At 37.1% G+C, this 18,613-nt stretch overlaps 1 protein-coding gene across 4 annotated transcripts in view; it reads right to left on the bottom strand.

The window, feature by feature from the left end:
* Nucleotides 1-18,613, bottom strand: part of ZNF236 (zinc finger protein 236) — a 77,511-nt gene that overhangs the window by 8,760 nt on the left and 50,138 nt on the right. For 2 of the 4 annotated variants that reach the window (XM_082045419.1, XM_082045421.1), the window contains exons 18-31: nucleotides 18,450-18,556; nucleotides 18,218-18,369; nucleotides 17,888-18,100; nucleotides 17,124-17,403; nucleotides 16,568-16,671; nucleotides 13,957-14,322; nucleotides 12,442-12,587; nucleotides 11,056-11,299; nucleotides 10,441-10,620; nucleotides 9,123-9,275; nucleotides 8,602-8,792; nucleotides 6,914-7,045; nucleotides 6,076-6,273; nucleotides 189-318 (exon numbers count right to left, since the gene is read on the bottom strand). In XM_082045419.1, the coding sequence (XP_081901545.1) occupies nucleotides 189-318; nucleotides 6,076-6,273; nucleotides 6,914-7,045; nucleotides 8,602-8,792; nucleotides 9,123-9,275; nucleotides 10,441-10,620; nucleotides 11,056-11,299; nucleotides 12,442-12,587; nucleotides 13,957-14,322; nucleotides 16,568-16,671; nucleotides 17,124-17,403; nucleotides 17,888-18,100; nucleotides 18,218-18,369; nucleotides 18,450-18,556 (2,596 nt within the window). The remainder of the gene's footprint in view (nucleotides 1-188; nucleotides 319-6,075; nucleotides 6,274-6,913; nucleotides 7,046-8,601; nucleotides 8,793-9,122; nucleotides 9,276-10,440; nucleotides 10,621-11,055; nucleotides 11,300-12,441; nucleotides 12,588-13,956; nucleotides 14,323-16,567; nucleotides 16,672-17,123; nucleotides 17,404-17,887; nucleotides 18,101-18,217; nucleotides 18,370-18,449; nucleotides 18,557-18,613) is intronic. The other 2 variants (XM_082045420.1, XM_082045422.1) reach the window with 2 other exon arrangements.

Below are 18,613 nucleotides of genomic sequence, written 5' to 3'. Positions count from 1 at the left end.
CAGAAATTTCCAGTCCGCTGTTTCTCATCCTAATTTCTAAACTCTTTGGGTTAGAAATATAATTGTTTTGTTAAGCTTAAGTTAATATTTAAATGTAGTTAACCTGAAACCATGAGCAAGGACTCCAAATGTAACATCCATATTTTCATGAGAAAATCTTGCAAGACAAAAATAATTTCTGTTGTTACCTGTGTGGATGCGACTATGTCGCTCCAGCTGACTTGGCTTAGCGAAAGCTTTCTCACAAGTATCACACTTAAACACTCTAGGCTTCTGGGAACTCAGTGAAGGTCCAGCTTGATGGGTTTGCATGTGTTCCTAAGCCAGTATAGAAAAAAATACATTTCAGACCATTTGAAAAAAAAATCTTCAGTATTTAATGTAGAAATACATTCACACTTGGAAGACAGAAGCAGAAGATCTTAGTCATCAGCAGACAAGCTAGAAGAAGACAGAAGCCTGCTTTTTTTTTTTTCATTTAAATGAGAGATTGTTTTTGCATATCAACCTTCCAAAGGCTGATGCATCTTTAAATTTCTGAAGAGCTGTCAACAACTGTATGCATTGCTTTTTTTGTATGTTAATCCCTTCACTAATTATCTGAAGCAAAATAAAAATAAAAACAAACAAACAAACAAAATACCAGAGCTCTTGCAAGGTTTTGTTCATTTATAAATATGGATTTTTGACAACTGTGCACTGTAAGTTATTTTTTTTCCTTCCCTCTATAGTATTCCCACCCCCCACCTGATACATAGGTATTCCTACTCAGCACCTGAACAAGTATCATTGTAAAACTGTACAGGCCTCAAAGAGGGGATCATCACAACATACACACATGCAGACTCATAATGAACTCTTAAATTAATACTTTAATACTTAAAAAAAAAAAAAAAATCACCAGGGTCCTTACAGGTAAGAAAGCAGAATGAGGGTACGTATGACATGTTTTATCCCTATGAAGATGCGCTAATCACAGTTGCAACTTCAGAGTTTTTACTTCACTGATAGTGAGCCCAGAAGTTTTGCAAATTTAAAGGGGTATCTTATGTTATCTATTAACTTTGGCATTTAAAGCTCTTCACTAACACTACGATACAATTCAGATTACAAAAGAAAGCAAATACGAACGTATTTAATTTAAAAGTCTAATCAAGAACTCTCTGTGAAACAGTACTATGAGTACTTGTCCACTTTCTAAAATGTGTGTGAATATTCTCTTCTAGTCTATTCATTATAGACTAAAGACCACTAATAAGTCTTTACTACACCTGAACAATAAGCCTTCCTGATGTCTATATTCCTCACTCCATAAACTGAAGCAAATTGTGTCTGCAGAATTTGTTTTCACTGGAAAGTTAGCGAGACAGTTACATGGAAGAATATAATTATTATTATTATAGTAATTATTATAATACAGTATTATAGGGAAATAATAAAAGGTCTTCTCAGAAAATCATGGGAGAGATTCATAAACCACAGTTTAGTTGGAGATGAAGAAAATCTTTTGCTTTTATCTTGTTCATTACCTCCTGAAGCACTGAAATGGTTAGAAGCAGGCTATGATCTACTCCAGAAAAATTACTTGAAAATGGCTGCTTCTTTCTGTCCCCTTAAGCCAAAACAAAAAAAACCCTCAAATGCCAACAACCCCCATGCCTCATTTTCTACTTGAAAGCAAAGAGGAGAGCATCCAGATAAATGCTGCAAAAGTTTCTCTTTCTCTGAAGAAGCAGTTTGTAATGCTATTCAGTTCCACTGATCTGCCAATCTCTTATACTTTTCCTGTAAAATATAGGCTTTTGAAAACAGTTCATGGGAATAAGATGCTATGAGGTGTAAGCACTATAGTATAGTACATAGTATTTCTTCAATTGTTCATATGATATTTTACAAGTTTATTTGTGTAATTCTCATGTTTTTCAGATAAGAAGTATCTTGGGGTCCCAAACAAGCATTATCTAGCTAGAAAATAAGAACAGAAAACCATCTTTGAAAAGGCCCTTTGGCCATCGCTACTCATGCACTGGTATGCATCTCTTATGCCCTGCCTATCTTGAAACATTAATTGTAACCAGTTCTGAGAGTATGGCAATAAAAAGTTTGTTTCATTCCATTGTTTCAATAAGATCACAACCTCATCCTATTTTCAGTCACCTTGCAGGTGTTTCCACTGTCTAGTGATATGGAATTGGACAGTTCAGTCACTGTGGATGTCTTAAGATTCTCCTCTCTGAAGCTTTAAATCAGGACAGTCACCAGCATCAGAAGGGGAACTAAAGACATTGGACCAAAAATTTTTGACACTGAGAGTGGGGTGGATGGTGGGGGTGTTCCTACATAACCTCTAAAGAAGCTTTTCTTTGTGGATAATTGTGAACCTGCTGGTACTGATGCCTTTGGAAAAATCAAATACAGTTAAGTATTGGCATCTAAACATCGGTACCCTTACTTTCTACTGGGTTTTTCTGGAAAGCCTGAAGGTTGGTGGCATTCTTAATATTTTTGGTGATCTCCCGAATACTAGCAGTATAAAGTGAAGACCCTGACTAAGAGATCACTGAACCCTTTCCAAGACTGTAAGCCAAAACCTGTGTTTTCATTTATCTTTGTGGAACGTCCTGTTAAGGGCTGCTCACAGGTGATGTTCTGAAACACCTTAATGAAGAGTTTGATGAAGAGGTGGAATTTGTTTTAGGACATGATGGCCAAACAGTAAACCAAACTGTCTTTTTGTTTAAAATATTCTCTTCTCCTCCCCAGCAAAAGTCAAAGATAATGATTTGGAGATTCATTTTAACTTTCATCATCAAAAATCCTGGACTGGGTTTGTAAAGAATACAGAGCAAACCTACCTGAAGTAAGATTTATCAACCTTCATAGTCACTAGTTGGTCTGATAAAGATCAAACCACTGTGAAGGTTGAAAGAGAGTAATAATGCTTCCATGGGATCAGCTGTATCAAACTGCAAACTTCTGCTACAGTTTTGATGAAATGTTCCAAAAACTTAGCTGGTCTCTCTGCTGGTTTGTGTATATATATATTTGTGTATGGGAAAATAAACTGTGGAAACTTTCCCATCACCTGGTGAGGTTCACTCTCTAATTTTCACATATGCATGTGACATTATCCTCCTTTCTTAGGAATTAACAAAATGTGATCTTTTGCAAACCGTGATATCTTGGGATGTGAAGGCTGAAAACGGCCCACTACACTGAGCAGGAAGCTGCGGTTTAAAGCAGCATCCCAAAGAAGGCAAATAAGGCTGTGCTTCACATCAGAAAGTACCCATTCAAGAAGTTAACTTTCAAATATTTATGTTTTTCTGTCATTACCCTAGCCTTATCTAACAAGCAGGTTTTTGTGTTGCTCCTGATCCGAGCTGAACTGCAGAATTTTTTCAAATCTCTTTTTTTGCAGAGAACATTCATAGAAAAATTTAGGTTGGAAAAGACCTTAAGATCGAGTTCAGCCATTAAGCCACGTCCACCTCCAAACCATGTCTCCAAGAACCTCATCTACACAGCATTTAACTACCTCCACGGATGGTGACTACACCACTTCCCTGGGCAGCCTGTTTCAGTGCCTGACAACCATTTCTGTGAAGAAGTTTGTCCTAATATCTCATCTCCCCTGGTGCAACTTGAGACCACTTCCTTTCACCCTATCACTTGTTGCTTGGGAGAAAAGACCAACACCCTCCATGCTACAACCTCCTTTCAGGTAGTTGCAGACAGTGATCAGGTCTCCCCTCAGCCTCCTTTTCTCCAGGCTAAACAGCCCCAGTTCCCTCAGCTGCTCCTCATCAGACTTGTGCTCCAGACCCCTCACCAGCTTCGTTGCCCTTCTCTGCACTCTCTCCAACACCTCGATGTCTTTCTTGCAGTGAGGGACCCAAAACTGAACACAGGATTCAAGGTGGGGCCTTACCAGTGCTGAGTACAGTGGCAAAATCACTTCTCCAGCCCTGCTGGCCACACTATTACTGATACAAGCCAGGATGCTGTTGGCCTTTTTGGCCACCTGGGCACACTGCTGGCTCATGTTCAGCTGGCTGTCAATCAACACCCCCTGGTCCTTTTCCACCAGGCAGCTTTCCAGCCACTCTTCCCTGAGCCTGTAGCGCTGCCCGGGGTTGTTGTGACCCAAGTGCAGGACCCGGCACTTGGCCTTGGTGAACCTCATGCAATTTGCCTCAGCTCATTGAATCAGCTGGTCCAGATCCCCCTGTATGGCCTTCCTACCCTCCAACAGACCAACACTCCCACCCAATTTGGTGCTGCCTGCAAACTTAATGAGGGTGCACTCAATTCACTTGTCCAGATCATTGATAAAGTGATTAAATAGAACTGGCCCCAATACTGAGCCCTGTGGAACACCACTTGTGACCAACCACCAACTGGATCTGACTCCATTCACCACAACTCTTTAGGCCCGGCCATTCAGACAGTTTTTTAACCCAGCAAGAGTACACCCATCCAAGCCATGAGCTGCCAGTTTCTCCAGGAGAATGCTGTGGGAAATGATGTAAAAGGCTTTGCTGAAGTCCAGGTAGACAACATCCACAGCCTTCCCCTCATCCCTTAAGTGGATGACCTTGTCATAGAAGGAGATCAGGTTGGTCAAGCAGGGCCTGCCTTTCATCAACCCACGCTGACTGGGTCTGATTGCTTGGTTGTCCTGTATGTGCTGAATGGTGGCACTCAGGATGATCTACTCCATAATCTTTACTGGCACTGAGGTCAGACTGATAGGCCTGTAGGTTCCCCAAATCGTCCTTCTGGCCCTTCTTGTCAATGCTGTCACATTTGCTGACCTCCAGTCAACTGGGACCTCCCCAGTTAACCAGGACTGCTGACAAATGATTTAAAGTGGCTTGGTGAGCACCTCTGCCAGCATCCTCAGAACCCTTGGGTGGATCCCATCTGGCCCCATAGACTTGTGTGTGTCTAAGTGGTAGCAGGTCGCTCACCATTTCCACTTGGATTATTTGGGCTTCATTCTGCTCCCCATTTCCCCTTGGATTATTTGGGCTTCATTCTGCTCCCCATCCCTGTCTGCCAGCTCAGAAGGCTGGGTACCTGGAGCACACCCAGTCTTACTATTAAAGACTGAAGCAGAGAAGACATTTAGTATCACAGCCTCTTCCTCATCCTCTGTCACTTATGTTTTCCCCCACATCCAATTAAGGATGGAGACTTTCTTTAGCCCACCTTTTGTTTTTAATATATTTATATATGTATATATAAAGTTCTAGTTGGGCTTTGGCTCTTCTAATTTTCTCCCTGCATAACCTCATGACATCCTTGCAGTCCTGCAGAGTTGCCTGCCCCTTCTTCCAAAGGTCATGAACCCGCCTTTTATTCCTGAGTTCCAAGCCAGGCCAGATGTCTTCCCCGACGGTTCATCTTTCGGTACATGGGGACAGCCTGCTCCTGAGACTTCAAGATTTCCTTCTTTAAGAATGACCAGCCTTGCTGCACTCCTTTGCCCTTCAGAGCTGCCTCCCAAGGGACTCAGACAACCAGCCTCCTGAACAGGCTAAAGTCTGCCCTTCAGAAGTCCAAGGTAGCAGTTCTGCTGACCTCGATCCTTACTTGCCCAGGAACTGAAAACTTGATCATAGAAAATATCGCTAGACAACGGTAATAATATATTTTAAAACCAATGCTCCCTCTGCGGATGTCACTTGTACGCACAAGACAGAGCATCTAAAAAACAACAGACAGAGTGCAAAGAACATAGCTTCCTATGATTCCAAAAGCTTCTCTGGAAACCAGGATTAGCAGTGATGACATACATAAGTAAATAAAGTAAACTAAATCATTTTCTGGCACTATCATTTGCATGACAGGCATTCACATTTTTCATTCTGTAGTCAATACATGCATTAAAATATCCTCCATACTCCAGGGAAGAGTTCTCTATCTATGCATACATTATTGTTTTGACTGTCTGTCTCAGATGCACCCCTCTCATACTGTAAAAAGAAAGGAAATGTAAAGGGATAATAGGTATTTTTCATTACCAAAACAAAATAGTTAACAGAACAATGAACTGTTATCACCAAATACCTTGAGATGTGTTGCCCGTTTGAAGGCTTTATTGCAGACATGGCAAACATGTATTCTCTCCTTGCCATGAACCTCTTTACTATGGTGCATCAACATGGTGGCTGAAGAAAAGGTTTGACTACACTCAAAACACTGGTGCATGCGACCTTCTTTTTCTGTTTGACCGCTTTTACTCACATTAGGAGAAACCTCTGCCACCTATAACAATTTACAAAAATACATGAAGATAAAGAGAAGATAAAGGAGGTAGTACTCTAAATGAATTACTCAGGATGAACTAAACTTGAAAAGATACAGAATATAGTTAGAATATTATCTATACTAGAAAGAAATGCCTGTATCAGCCACAGCTTGCCCTTTGCTTTCCAATCCAGCCCACCACTTCTTCAACTTGATTGCGGGTCACTATCTGCCTCTTCCATTTTTCTTATTTTAAAGCTTGCATTACCAGGTTGGTTGAAAACATTAATTTTGCCTTCAATAAGAGAAGCCTGAACTACTGTTTATAATATTAATACTATATTACATATGTAAAAGTTTCAACTGAAATTCAAATACACAAGAAGTTGTAAAGACTTTGTCTTGCTCAAGTATTAACGGTTACAAGAAGAGAATGGAAAAGGTGTAACAATATGTGCTATTTTTTTCCCACAGCTTTCAACTTTGTCCATTTTAATTATATAATCACAAACCTGGAAATTTTTGGAGCAGTCTGTTGAGCGCATGGTTATGTAATTTGTAGAAAGAAACATTATTAATTGCATTTCTTTTTTGTATATGAAAAAGTGTTTTTAACTCAAAACTTAAAATCTAGGATACAGAAATATATTGTGTCTACCTGATATGTTATTTCATCAGAGTTTGCAGATGCCGAGTGGGGTGTATGGCTCACCAGTATGACTTGCTGTGAGCCTGAGCCACTTTGGCTGGCGAGACTGGAATCTGTGAGTATAGCAGGGAACTGCTGACCCTGTCAAAGAGGGGAGAAAAGAAAAAGAAAAAAAGTACAGTAACGATATTTAAACAGCTAACTGCAGTGTCATCTAAATTATTTTTATACCTCAAAACTACTATTTTTCCCATGAAAAAGTCAGTCCAGCATCCCATCTGAACAAATACTACTGGTTTCTCCTTTTCTCCTTCCATTTTAAGTCTACCAATTTAAAGGGAACAACAGCTGGAAGTCTGTAAGAGTAGAAACTCAGTTCCAATTAATTTTTCCCAGCTTTGCATCAATTGCTGTATGTCTCAGCCTTCCCTTGTCTTTGTCTCTTTGTCTGACACTTTCTTTAACCCCTCTATTCTGCTTTCCTGCATGGTGTTCCCACAGTATTTTCCCTTTTTAAAAAAAACTTTCTTAATTAAAACTACTTCCAAAATACATGAAATTAAGATACAAAATTACTAATTAAGATACTGCTGTTAAAGACTTTTCAGTTTCCTCAGGAAACACCATACATTTATGTACCACTTGTCTATTTATCAAGATTCTCGGCAACACAGACTGTATTTGCATAGTACCTAAAAGAATGTTTCATTTTTATTTATGCCTGCCTTAGCATCAAGTGTAGCAGCTGATTAATAAACATCAAAACTGCCAAATGTAATTGCTTAAATTATTACAAAGTCTGAAACGAAACCACAGGTTGCTTTGTTAGTCCGTGTTGCCAGAAATCACAAATGTGTCATAAGAACTATTTCGGAAGTCTTTTATTCCCCTCCCCAGAGCAAAATTGCAGAGAGGGAAGCGTATAATCATCCTCACAGACTTTGCTTCACCAGGTTTAATCACGCCATATGCTAGACAAATAGGCTTTCATTGATATACAATTACATCTTTTAATTTGGGTCAACAAGTAAGTAAAAATCAATCTGAACACAGTTAATCCAAGAAAGTAGAAGAAACACCCTAAATTTTCACACTGTAGTCTTTTAATATTATGTATTGTTTTTTTCTCTCCATTGTTTGCCAACATGTCTTCAGCTCTTGGTAACACCACAAAATCTTAAATATGACAAAAATGAAACTAACAGCACTATTCTTACAAAATGTCTTATAATGTTACCTGTTATTAAAGACAGTCAATTTAATTTAGATTCTGTTCTGTTATTTGCTGTGAAAGAACTGTTGCAATTGCTCTTCAACTCTCACATTCACAAGAAGAAAAAGAAAAATTAACATAATAAACAATAAAAAGCTCAGAAATACTAAGCTGTATTACTGAATAGTGATGATGAAGTACACAATTTAATTTAGCACTAAAAACTGATGTCAAACAATGTTTGAAACCGTAGAATCTATCTATTTATTGAAAAAAAAAACCCTGCCATGTGTATCTGTATTTCTATTTAAATAGTTTATGCTCCTAGATGGCAGTGTGCACACATTGTTGGCAGAAAGTTCACTGATTTTTCAAATATTAGGTATTTACAGAACAAAATTATTTTCTAAGCAAAAATATCCAATTCTTGCCCTGTAAGACAATAATGTTAGTTTATTCGTCAGTTCAGAAAAGTATTTCTTACCTGTGAAGTGATATTAAGTGTAACTGCATCAAGACCACCTGACAACATTCCCTGAGTGTCAGCAAGAGTCAAGGTGACACTACCATCTCCTCCAACTCCTGATGAAGACATTACCAAATTCTGGGCAGAAACCGCAGACTGAGATATAGGTGTTGCTGAAGGAAGGTTTGTTCCACTTGTTGTATTAAGTTCTGGAATACATGCAAAACAGTAAATATATCTATCTATCTATCTATCTAACTATTTATTTATTTATTACATAAACTCTTATCTGCAAACTTATTCCTGTGACTTTCTCAAAGTACTGATTTTAGATATGACTTCTTGTTTTAATTTTCTACTTACTAGGTGGAGTAAAGTTCATTTTAATTGGCATAACAATTTAAAGCTACTGAGAGAACACACCAAGCCATGTAGTTCTGGAATCATAATATGCAAGATTATACCATTTCATATGGCCTAATATTTATTTTTTTAACAAAATGTTATTATTTTTAATTAGAATATCACTGTATGCATACCTGGAGCATTTAGTGAAGTTCCCTGAGAAAGAAGCTGGTCGTTGCTTATAGTTAATGTAGCACCTGTAGTCTGACTATTGATGGTTGGCGCTGTCAGCCTCAAGCCACTATTCAGATCACTGCTTCCAGAATTATGCTGAATAAGATCTTGGCCTGAATAAAATTTGTCTTATTATAACTGGGAATGTCTCAACGTTATTCTGCTACTGTACTTAGAACTATAAACAAGTGATCATAAAATAACACAAGTAAAAAAAATACGATCGAAATACAAAATTAATTTCTACACATGCAGACTTTTATGCAGAGGTTTGACAAGGTTTTAATACAGATATGATTAGGCATATCTAGATACTAACATGTAGAGAAATAGCTGTGCTTCATGAAACCATAAAAAAACTAGCAAATTGAAGGCTAACGGTTAAAATGTGATTTGTTTCAGTCTACTATGTGGCTAATGAATTGCACTGAACATGTCCTCTTTTGTAAAAACGTCACTTCACATGGCGTTAATCTTGTGGAATGGTCAACAAGCACAGAACATACAAAAACTCAAAGCAGAATCTATCAGCTGTTAAGACACCTATACTCCATTTTCCTTTTATGAGTGAGCATCCATTAACAAGCAGAAAACCACAGGTGCTGGACCCTGAGACCTTAACACAGACATTCTTGTCATTACACTCAAAAACATTAAACGTGTTACAGAAGATGGGAAAAAGAGAAAGGAAAATCAATTAAAAGAAAAAAGGATAAGAAAGAGAAAATCACTAAATATTACACTGGATCTATTAAATAAATGTTATGATACAAAATATAACCTATCTTTGGGGGAAATAGGAAGATTTTCATAGTGTGTATAGGATCAGTCTCTTGCAAGAAGAAAGTTGGTCTACATTTTCTCAAAAAGACCTGAAGCATTAACCATATATTATAAAGACTGAATACACCTCAAAGAATGATCAAAACATCTATTAGAATATGGTTCCATGGGCATTTAAAGAAACCTAGATTAAATAAACTCACCCCCAACGCCTACCCTGCTTCAGTACTGCCAAGGAGTTGTACTAGCCCTGGTTATAGGGGCTTTGCCATCAAGATAAATATCTGTTAACTCAAGACTACGAACAAAATAGGGAACCAATCTAATATGTGTCCGCAAAGGTATTTGTTTTTGGGAATATCTTTTAAAGCTGATGAACATTAAAAAAAAAAAAACAACAACATTACAGGAAAGCTGTGGACAGTGAAAAAATGCCCAAATGCTACCTTATAAAATAGAGATCTAGTACCATTAAAGATCACTAGAAATACCAACCAGATATTGTAAGAGTGATTTCTTGAGGACTTCCTGATGAGTTTGCAGTAGTAGAACCTGAAGCATGAGCTAGAACTTGACTCAAACTGGAATTATTGATGGTCAATGTTATCTCATGTTGTCCATTTGAAGATGATACCATACCCTGTGAAGTCATGACTTGAGAGATGTCTTGTGCACCTAAATATAAGTGGGTAAAACAAAAAAAAAAATGAAGATCCTTTCTTTATAATAGACACAACATTTTAAAGCCATTAATACATTATTTTTTTAACTACTATAAAAGATGTAGCCAAGATAAAATGCTAGAAATTTTTGTTTTAACAACCAATTTATTCCCCTGCAGCTAAAGATCTTCAGAACAAAGATTTCATATTTTTTCTGAAGACTATAAATGATCTTCAATATTTTCATTATAGAGTCTGTCTTCTGAAAAAAAATATTCAAAAATGGTAACACAAAGTTGTAAAATTTGCTGAGGATGCTCATAAAGAAGTGTATGCTTATTTTATTAAATGAGGTGTTTGGCATGGGGGATGCATTTTCTCACTGTGGATAATACCATAAGTACAATTAAGAAATTCAAAGCACAGTGAAACTATTGACACCGCTTACCACCAGCGCTGGTTGTCAGCACAGACTCTTGCTCAGATAAGGATCCTATTGTCATGTTAGCAGCTGACGTTACTGTGGGTTGCAAAGACAGGCCTGATATGGGCTGAATAACCACATTAGCTGGCACTGCGTTCTCTGCTGCCTGGAGGGAAGGGTTCTGCGGAGCCATACTGGGATCTCCAGTCAGCTGCTGAGCAAGTAAATTGCTCTGCTGTAACGTCTGCTGTAGAAGACTTGGATCGATCTGAAAAGCAAGTTTTCCATCTGATCAATCTCAAGTTAACAAATATGAGTTAAGTGAATATTCTTAACACAGAGTTCATATTCATTGCATATAGAGTATACATAATAGTTAAGCTTTATAACTGACCATTTTTAATTCAAATTTCTTTTTTAAGTGTCTCTATATAGCCGGTCTGCAAAGTCACTACATAATCCGTCTATTCAGCTTCCCCTGTAGATTCTCCCCTCCCTTCCCTGGCAAAATGTTCAGGAAATCATGATCATAGTTATACAAGAGCATGCTGGGCACCAGGTACCCACACTGCTGGCATTCTGTACTGTCTTACTGGTGCATACAACACTTATCACTGTCTTCAGGTCTCTGAAACTGAAAAGGCATGGAGTAGAAAGAAGACTGACATCAGAAATTAACTATTTTATCTGCTCCTAGGGTCCCAAGTTCACAGTCAAACAGCTGTTCTTGATGGTTAAATACAGACATTTTACTCTTTAGGGATGTTTGCAGATTGTGGAAAACAAAACTAAAACACAGATTTTTTTTATTTTGCTGTTGTTGGTGGTTGTTTGTTTGTTTGTTTTTTTTTAATGCTAATACTTGAGTAGAGAGACTCTGAGTAACCCAATGTATCTCTGAACATGTCTCTTCCTTGACCTTGGGGTTGGACTTGGTGACCCTCAGAGGTCTCCTCCAACCTCAGTGATTCTCTGAAACTGATCAAACACAACCAAGTTCATGAAAATCAGTATTTCACATCATTTCAAATAAAAATTTTTTTTCAATGTAATCATCTCACCTTTTTCTGTCATTCATTTTACAAGCTCAATGGGAACTTAAATTGTGAATCCAAACATTAAAAGCTTGCTGAGTAACACAGGTGTCTTATGTTAAGGAAAAGAACACTGTGCAGTAACTTGGGCTTGTTTCTGGGGGGAGTTCTTTTAGGGGGTTGGGTGGAGAGCCTAAAATGCTATTAAAGTGAAAAAATACAATTAAAAGAAAATTAAAAAATACAGATTTTCTGTGCAGCAATTCTTTAAGGTTCAACCAGGGCACTCTTCCAGAATTACATTATCTCCTCAAACTCCCTTCAGCCCTCAAAGTAACTCCATAAAATTAAAAGCATTAAACTGTGAGCAACCTACCTGTAAGGTTATGTTGTTAATACTGGTAGCATCTATTCCAGAAATTTGAACATTTTGTCCAACCAGATTAGCAGCAAGTTGTAACTGTATTCCTTCAAGAGTGGCCAAGCTACCATCTGTCAAGGACACAGTTAAGTCACCTCCAGCTACCAAAGAAAACAGTTATATTATAATGCTTTTCTTTATCATTACTGACTGCCTCTTTAAACTTATTTATTTTTATAAATTAAATCAATATAAAAGCTATGCACACATTAATTTATGCCAAGAAAAATAATTTGAAGTAGATTATTGCCTGTTTTAAAGCTTCATATATTCTATATCATTTAATGATCATTACTACTCAAGCCCTAGCTATAACAGCATCCTACAAAACAAGAAGCACTCCAGAGTAGCTCTGGAACCTGGAGAAATTTGGGATAAACCTCCCAGGATAGTGTGCCATGCCCAAATACAAGCAGCACTCACACATGATATGTACATTCTGACTCTGAACATACCCATGGAAGCTACTGCCCCATTTTTGCACAGCACATTGTCCAAGAAAGTATCAAAGTTCAGCCTATGTGCATTACTGTGAATTTGCAGGCATATCTTCAAAATCATAGACATGTTCAGAAAAAAGTGCTGAAGCAGCACAGAAAATCAAAGTCTTCCTTTCAGAAGTGACAGACCACCCAAGACCCACAATTTAAGTAGTAAACTTTAACAATACCAGAGAACGTTTCAGGACAGCTGAACGCTATTCTGCTCTTAAAACCATCCATGTCCCATCTTTGCCTGAGGCCAGTTGGCACTTACATACACAATTCCTGAAAGTGTTTCATGAGTTTGCAAGGATCATTCTCAAAAGGTCATTTTCTTGCAACATGAAGCATGTTGGGTATTCTGTGCCAGTTGGCCTCAGACTCAAATCATGGTCTGCGGCACATTTAATGTGCTAATGCAGTTATACTCACTGTCAATCAGTCAGATTTCATATCCTAGTTTTTTGTATCGAGGTGTTTTTACTTTTTTTCAATTTTAGACTATTAACTACACATGTACACTAGAGCATGTGCACTTGAAGCACACTCTTCATTATTCATGTAAGTAACTAGTGTAGACAAGCTTTTTCTTTGCTCTATGATCTAATGCTTGAAAACAAAATAAATCTTATGGAATGGAAAGCTTACAGAATAATTGTTCTGCTTCTCTCCTTTTTAAGAAAATGCAAGAGTACTACCAAAAAGAATACAAGTACTCCAGCTACTTGTCATCTGTATGTTCTTCCTTTCTGCAGTGTAACACCACAATAGAATTGAAGAGATCTTTTTAGGTGAACTGCATACATTTTCCCCCACATTCTTAAATAAATAAATTTCTATTTATGTCACCATGGTGCATTGAATCATTAATTCAGTATAACTCTTACCTGTCTGGAAGTAGTGTTTGGTATAATTTTCTGAACTTTAATAGAAAGCAACATTCAGTACTTGATCTCAACACCACCATCAAAAAGTCATCCATTTTTACCTGACACTGAAGCAGGCAGGATAGCCTGGCCCACAAGTCCTTGTTGAAGTAAATTTTGATCAAACTGGCTCGTCAAAACGGAATTGTTCATGATGAAAACATTAGGGTCTGTCGAGGCTGAATTAAGAAGATTGACTGGTTGTAGTCCCTCAGCTGAAGTACGGGTGACAGGCTTCCTAACTTTCTTTGTCTCTGTTTTATAATGACACTGTATGTGGGTTTTTCTGCGCCCTGAAGTACGAAACCGTAAATCACAGTGCGGACATTTAAAGGGCTTTGCTCCTGTATGCAGACGCATGTGGACTTTTAGACTCCCTTTTGTAGAAAAAGAATTACTGCATACATGACAACTGAAGAGCTTCTGGCCTGGAAAAGTTTCAAAAACAGAAAGATAAGTGATAAAACCTCTGAAAGTCAAAAGCACTGTACCAACATTTAACAAAAATATTCTAAACTAATTTGAACAGAGTATATTTGAAATAACTAGTGTTCTTTGTTATAATTCGGCTGCTTTTTAAATGAATTATTGATCTAAATGAAGAGTATCTTAACTTTTCCCTATTTCTAAAACTCAATGTGCTGTTAAATCTTTCATGCAGAATCTTATTTGGTCACTTTGATGCCTCTGTCCTCATCATCTCACCTTCCTGACTAATCAAGTTGTTTCAACTGTACCGATCATAAAACTGGAGAATGAGAAGGTTTATCTTGACCTCTAAGTATCTGGCTTCTCTTTACTTAGCCACTCCTTTCCTCCTTAATTCCAGCAGTTGTTCTATCCCACTATGTCAGGATACAGGAACTAAGCATTCAGCTGAAGAACTGCGCATCTTGCCGGAAACCTTCCAGCCAGCCTGCTGGTCTGAAAGGTGCTGATATGATAGAAGCTACAGTAAAACCCAAAAATATTTCTTACATCAAGGTATACTACAGGTGAAGTCATGCAGGTGCCTAACCAGGCAATTTCTTTTACAGGTGAGGAGCAGAGTAGTTTTTCAAACTGAACTGTTGTTAGAGAAGTTCCAGACCATCACACTGTATTTTTTTTAATTATTCGTTTAAATAATATAAGTATGGCTCAACATAAAACCAATGAACTATTAGCTGTAGCTATTGCCCACAGATTAAAACAGCCCTCCAAAAAAGAGATCCAATGCTATTATGCAGAAACTACACACCAGTTAAACTTCATCCAACACAAGCTGGTCCAATTATAAAAGAAAACTGAAAAGAATCCCACAAGATCAAATGACTTAATAGGGCAAAGTTGATGTGGCTTTTGTAGTGAAAATTACACTTCACAGATCTATGAGAGCTCTTTGAAGGAGACCATATTTTCAACAAGTCAACTGTATCTGGATTTTCGGAGTTTTACACTGTTTTTATTTGAGAGGACCTTAGAAAAACTGTTGTCACAGGATGAAAAGACAGAGTGCTTTCATGAAATAAAGAGAACAAAAGAACAGTGGGCTTAAGAATAAAATAACCAGATGGCACACTGAAAACCAAATGTGAATCAAGGAACTTACTATTACTGGATGTACAGGAGGTCATTTGTTTTTTACCCAGTTTTTCAGAAAACAACTGGATAAAACTAACGTGCAATGTTTGGTTAAAGGCAGTGAGCAAAAAGATACAATCGCTAGTTCAAAGTCCCACAACTTGCAAACTGCTTGAACCGAGATGAACACAATCAAATCCCTGTTTTGTTCTTTTCATTATCCTTAGCATCTGCCACCAACTGAGACAAGATACTAATCTACACAGAGATCTACACACAAGAGTAGTGTTTCTTACTAAACAACAGTAGAAAGTAGAAATACACTGAACTAGAACAGGAGCTTCCATGAGCAAATAATCATGTATTACAGTATTAGAAGCTTCCTGTCTTTTTTTTTTTTGCATTTTTGACAAGAGCTTATAATGCATTCTAGCAAAACTGTAGCCAGCTTTAGAAATTAATTAGTTAGAACTGGGTTCATTACAGAAGTTCAATGAGAAGAAGAAAATGAGTATGAAAGATTTAAAGAGGGTTTTTTTTTTTAATTTACCCCAAACTGGGGTTGAAAGATACTACTACTAAAATCAGACCTCTCTCAGGAATACAAATAAACTACTGTAAAAACCTAAATATTACAGAAATTAAGTTTATATTCAACTTGCATGATTGAAATAGCTGAATGCTCACATTTTTTGTACTCTTATATTTCAATCTACTTAGCAGCAAAATCATTAACATTTATAAGTTTTTTCTTTAGCTTAATTTTATAAAATCCTCTAACTCTACCCTCTTGCTCAGGAAAATCATTTAGCATTGAAATGCTATAGCAGGTTTGAAATCAAATATATTAGAGATATGTACACAGTTTTTACATGAGCTAAGCCTATGACTGCTTTATAAGCCTACTAATACAGGCAGCTGTAATAATATGGTTTATTCAAAATATCATAATATGATTAATTTGATGATGCTCTAAGTACCAAATTTTACCTAACACTGCCATTCAGTGTCATTTCCCAGATCATAGTGTAACATACCATTCCTTGCAAAATCTTCAGTTAGAACAGCTTGTCAAGAAAGTAACCAGTTTCTAAACAAATTCTTACTGACCTGTGTGCGTTTTAACATGACAATCCAGAGTGGATTTCACAGTGAAACTCTTTCCACATTCATCACACTTATACGGCTTCTCTCCAGTATGGATACGAACATGCCTAATAGTTCCAGAATACATGTATATGTGATTTTCTACTTTCATATCAGATTGTAGAAACATTTATTTTGTATCTAACTATTTGTAGAATTGAATATTTACATTAACATTACATTAAACAGAACTAGTAAAAATTGTTTAAGCATTTGCCTTTTTTCAAACGGATATTTATATATTTTTATATGCAAGTCTTAGAGTAAGAAAATAATTTATTCTAAAACTTAACAACAATATTTTTAATACTGCAGGTAAAGAAATATGAACAGGCCAGTTGAGTCATATTCAGAATATATAACATTTTGACACATATTTTTAAACTCTTCTGAAAAAGTGTATGTAAATATGAGTCAAACTTTAGCTTAGGCATTAAAAAGTTATATGAAACTGTAACTGGTAAGTTTCTGGTGAACAACTCAGAAAACTGAAAATATGCAAAACTTTTCTGCTCCTTACCTGACTAAATCACTGGGTTTTTTAAAGCTTTTGGGGCAATAACTACAACAGTTGGCATATTTGGGCTCTGCTTCCAGTTCTGCTTGTTTATCTTTGATCTCACTAATTCTGTCTTTCTCTGCAGCAGACTGGACAAGAACTTTTTCTGAGACAGTGGCACTTTCTCGAGGTCTAATCTTTGCCAATTCTGCCGTTTCTTCTTCTGTAAAGGTTATGACACCAGGACGAGATTTTCTGGAAGTTCTTTCAGAGTTTTCATCATCATCTTCAACACATGCAACTATTAAAAAAAAAAAACAAAACACGTCTGTCTGGTTTAATCTGGCAGCTGAAATTACCAAAATAGAAGGGTTTGTTATTAAACACATGACCACTACATTACATGCTTGGACTTACACCTCTTTCAGAGGTCTAACTACTCATGTCCGTACTTCTTTTAAACAAAGCTGGATTTATAATTCTTATTTTTTGCAATAATTAAATACAGGTATAAGCCATTTAGGACAAAAAACGTTCTGCTTCAGTGACACACTGAAATAACTATGTAACATATAAAACCTTGAATATACTGGACAGACTCCTGGAAAACTGATTTCTTTAAACAATTTAGATAACAGAGCAATTTCAGTGGCTCTGGCCATTAGACATTATCCATGCTGGAAGGCTAATTTACAACATGACTGTCACAGTATTCATGTAATCAACTGAAACATCTGTACTTGTTACGTAGTAAGGACTGCAAGAGTAAAAATGAAATAATTTACCTCCCCCTTCTGTTTCTGTAGCTGCTGCTACAGCTGAGGAGACTGCCTGATGTTTTTTCATATGTTTTTTGCAGTGAACAGTTGTTCGAAAGCTTTCATCACAGAATGGGCACTTGTAAGGCTTCATGCTCATGTGAGTTGCCATGTGCCTGGTAAGGCTGCCATTAGTTGTGAAGGAGGTATTGCAAATGCTACAGCTGAATGCTTTAACTCCTTAAAGTAACAGAAACAAATAAAAGTAGCACACCATTTGTTTAAATTTACTTATACAGGACATCCACAAAACCCAAACGTGAGATAAGCTAATATAGAGCTGGTGTACACTGTTACCTGTATGAGTTTTCTCATGTGACTTAAGAACTCCTGAGGAAACAAAGCCACGGCCACAGAGTTGGCATTTATAAGGTTTCTCACCAGTATGTGATCGTACGTGTTGCTTCAAATGACTGGATTTCTTAAAACCCTTGTTGCAATATTCACATCTATTAGAAGAAAATTGTTTTCATTAGTTGCATATAATTATTCAGGAGATTCTGTGACAGAACCTAAAAGCAAAACAAACCTATATGAACGCCTGCTTTGATCTTCATTATCCTCAAGAAAATGAGGCCGTTGGGTATGCAATTCAAGTTCTTCTTGTGATGACTGATCTTGTATCAAGCGAGTAGTCTAGAAATCAAAGGCTCAAGTGAATTTCAATAACACAATACTGAAATGAAGTCACAG

This window comes from Streptopelia decaocto (assembly GCF_964273445.1).
Source record: "Streptopelia decaocto genome assembly, chromosome: 2".
NCBI lineage: Eukaryota > Metazoa > Chordata > Aves > Columbiformes > Columbidae > Streptopelia > Streptopelia decaocto.
The sequence above is the reverse complement of the archived record's forward strand: the minus strand, read 5'-3'. Positions and strand labels throughout refer to the sequence as shown.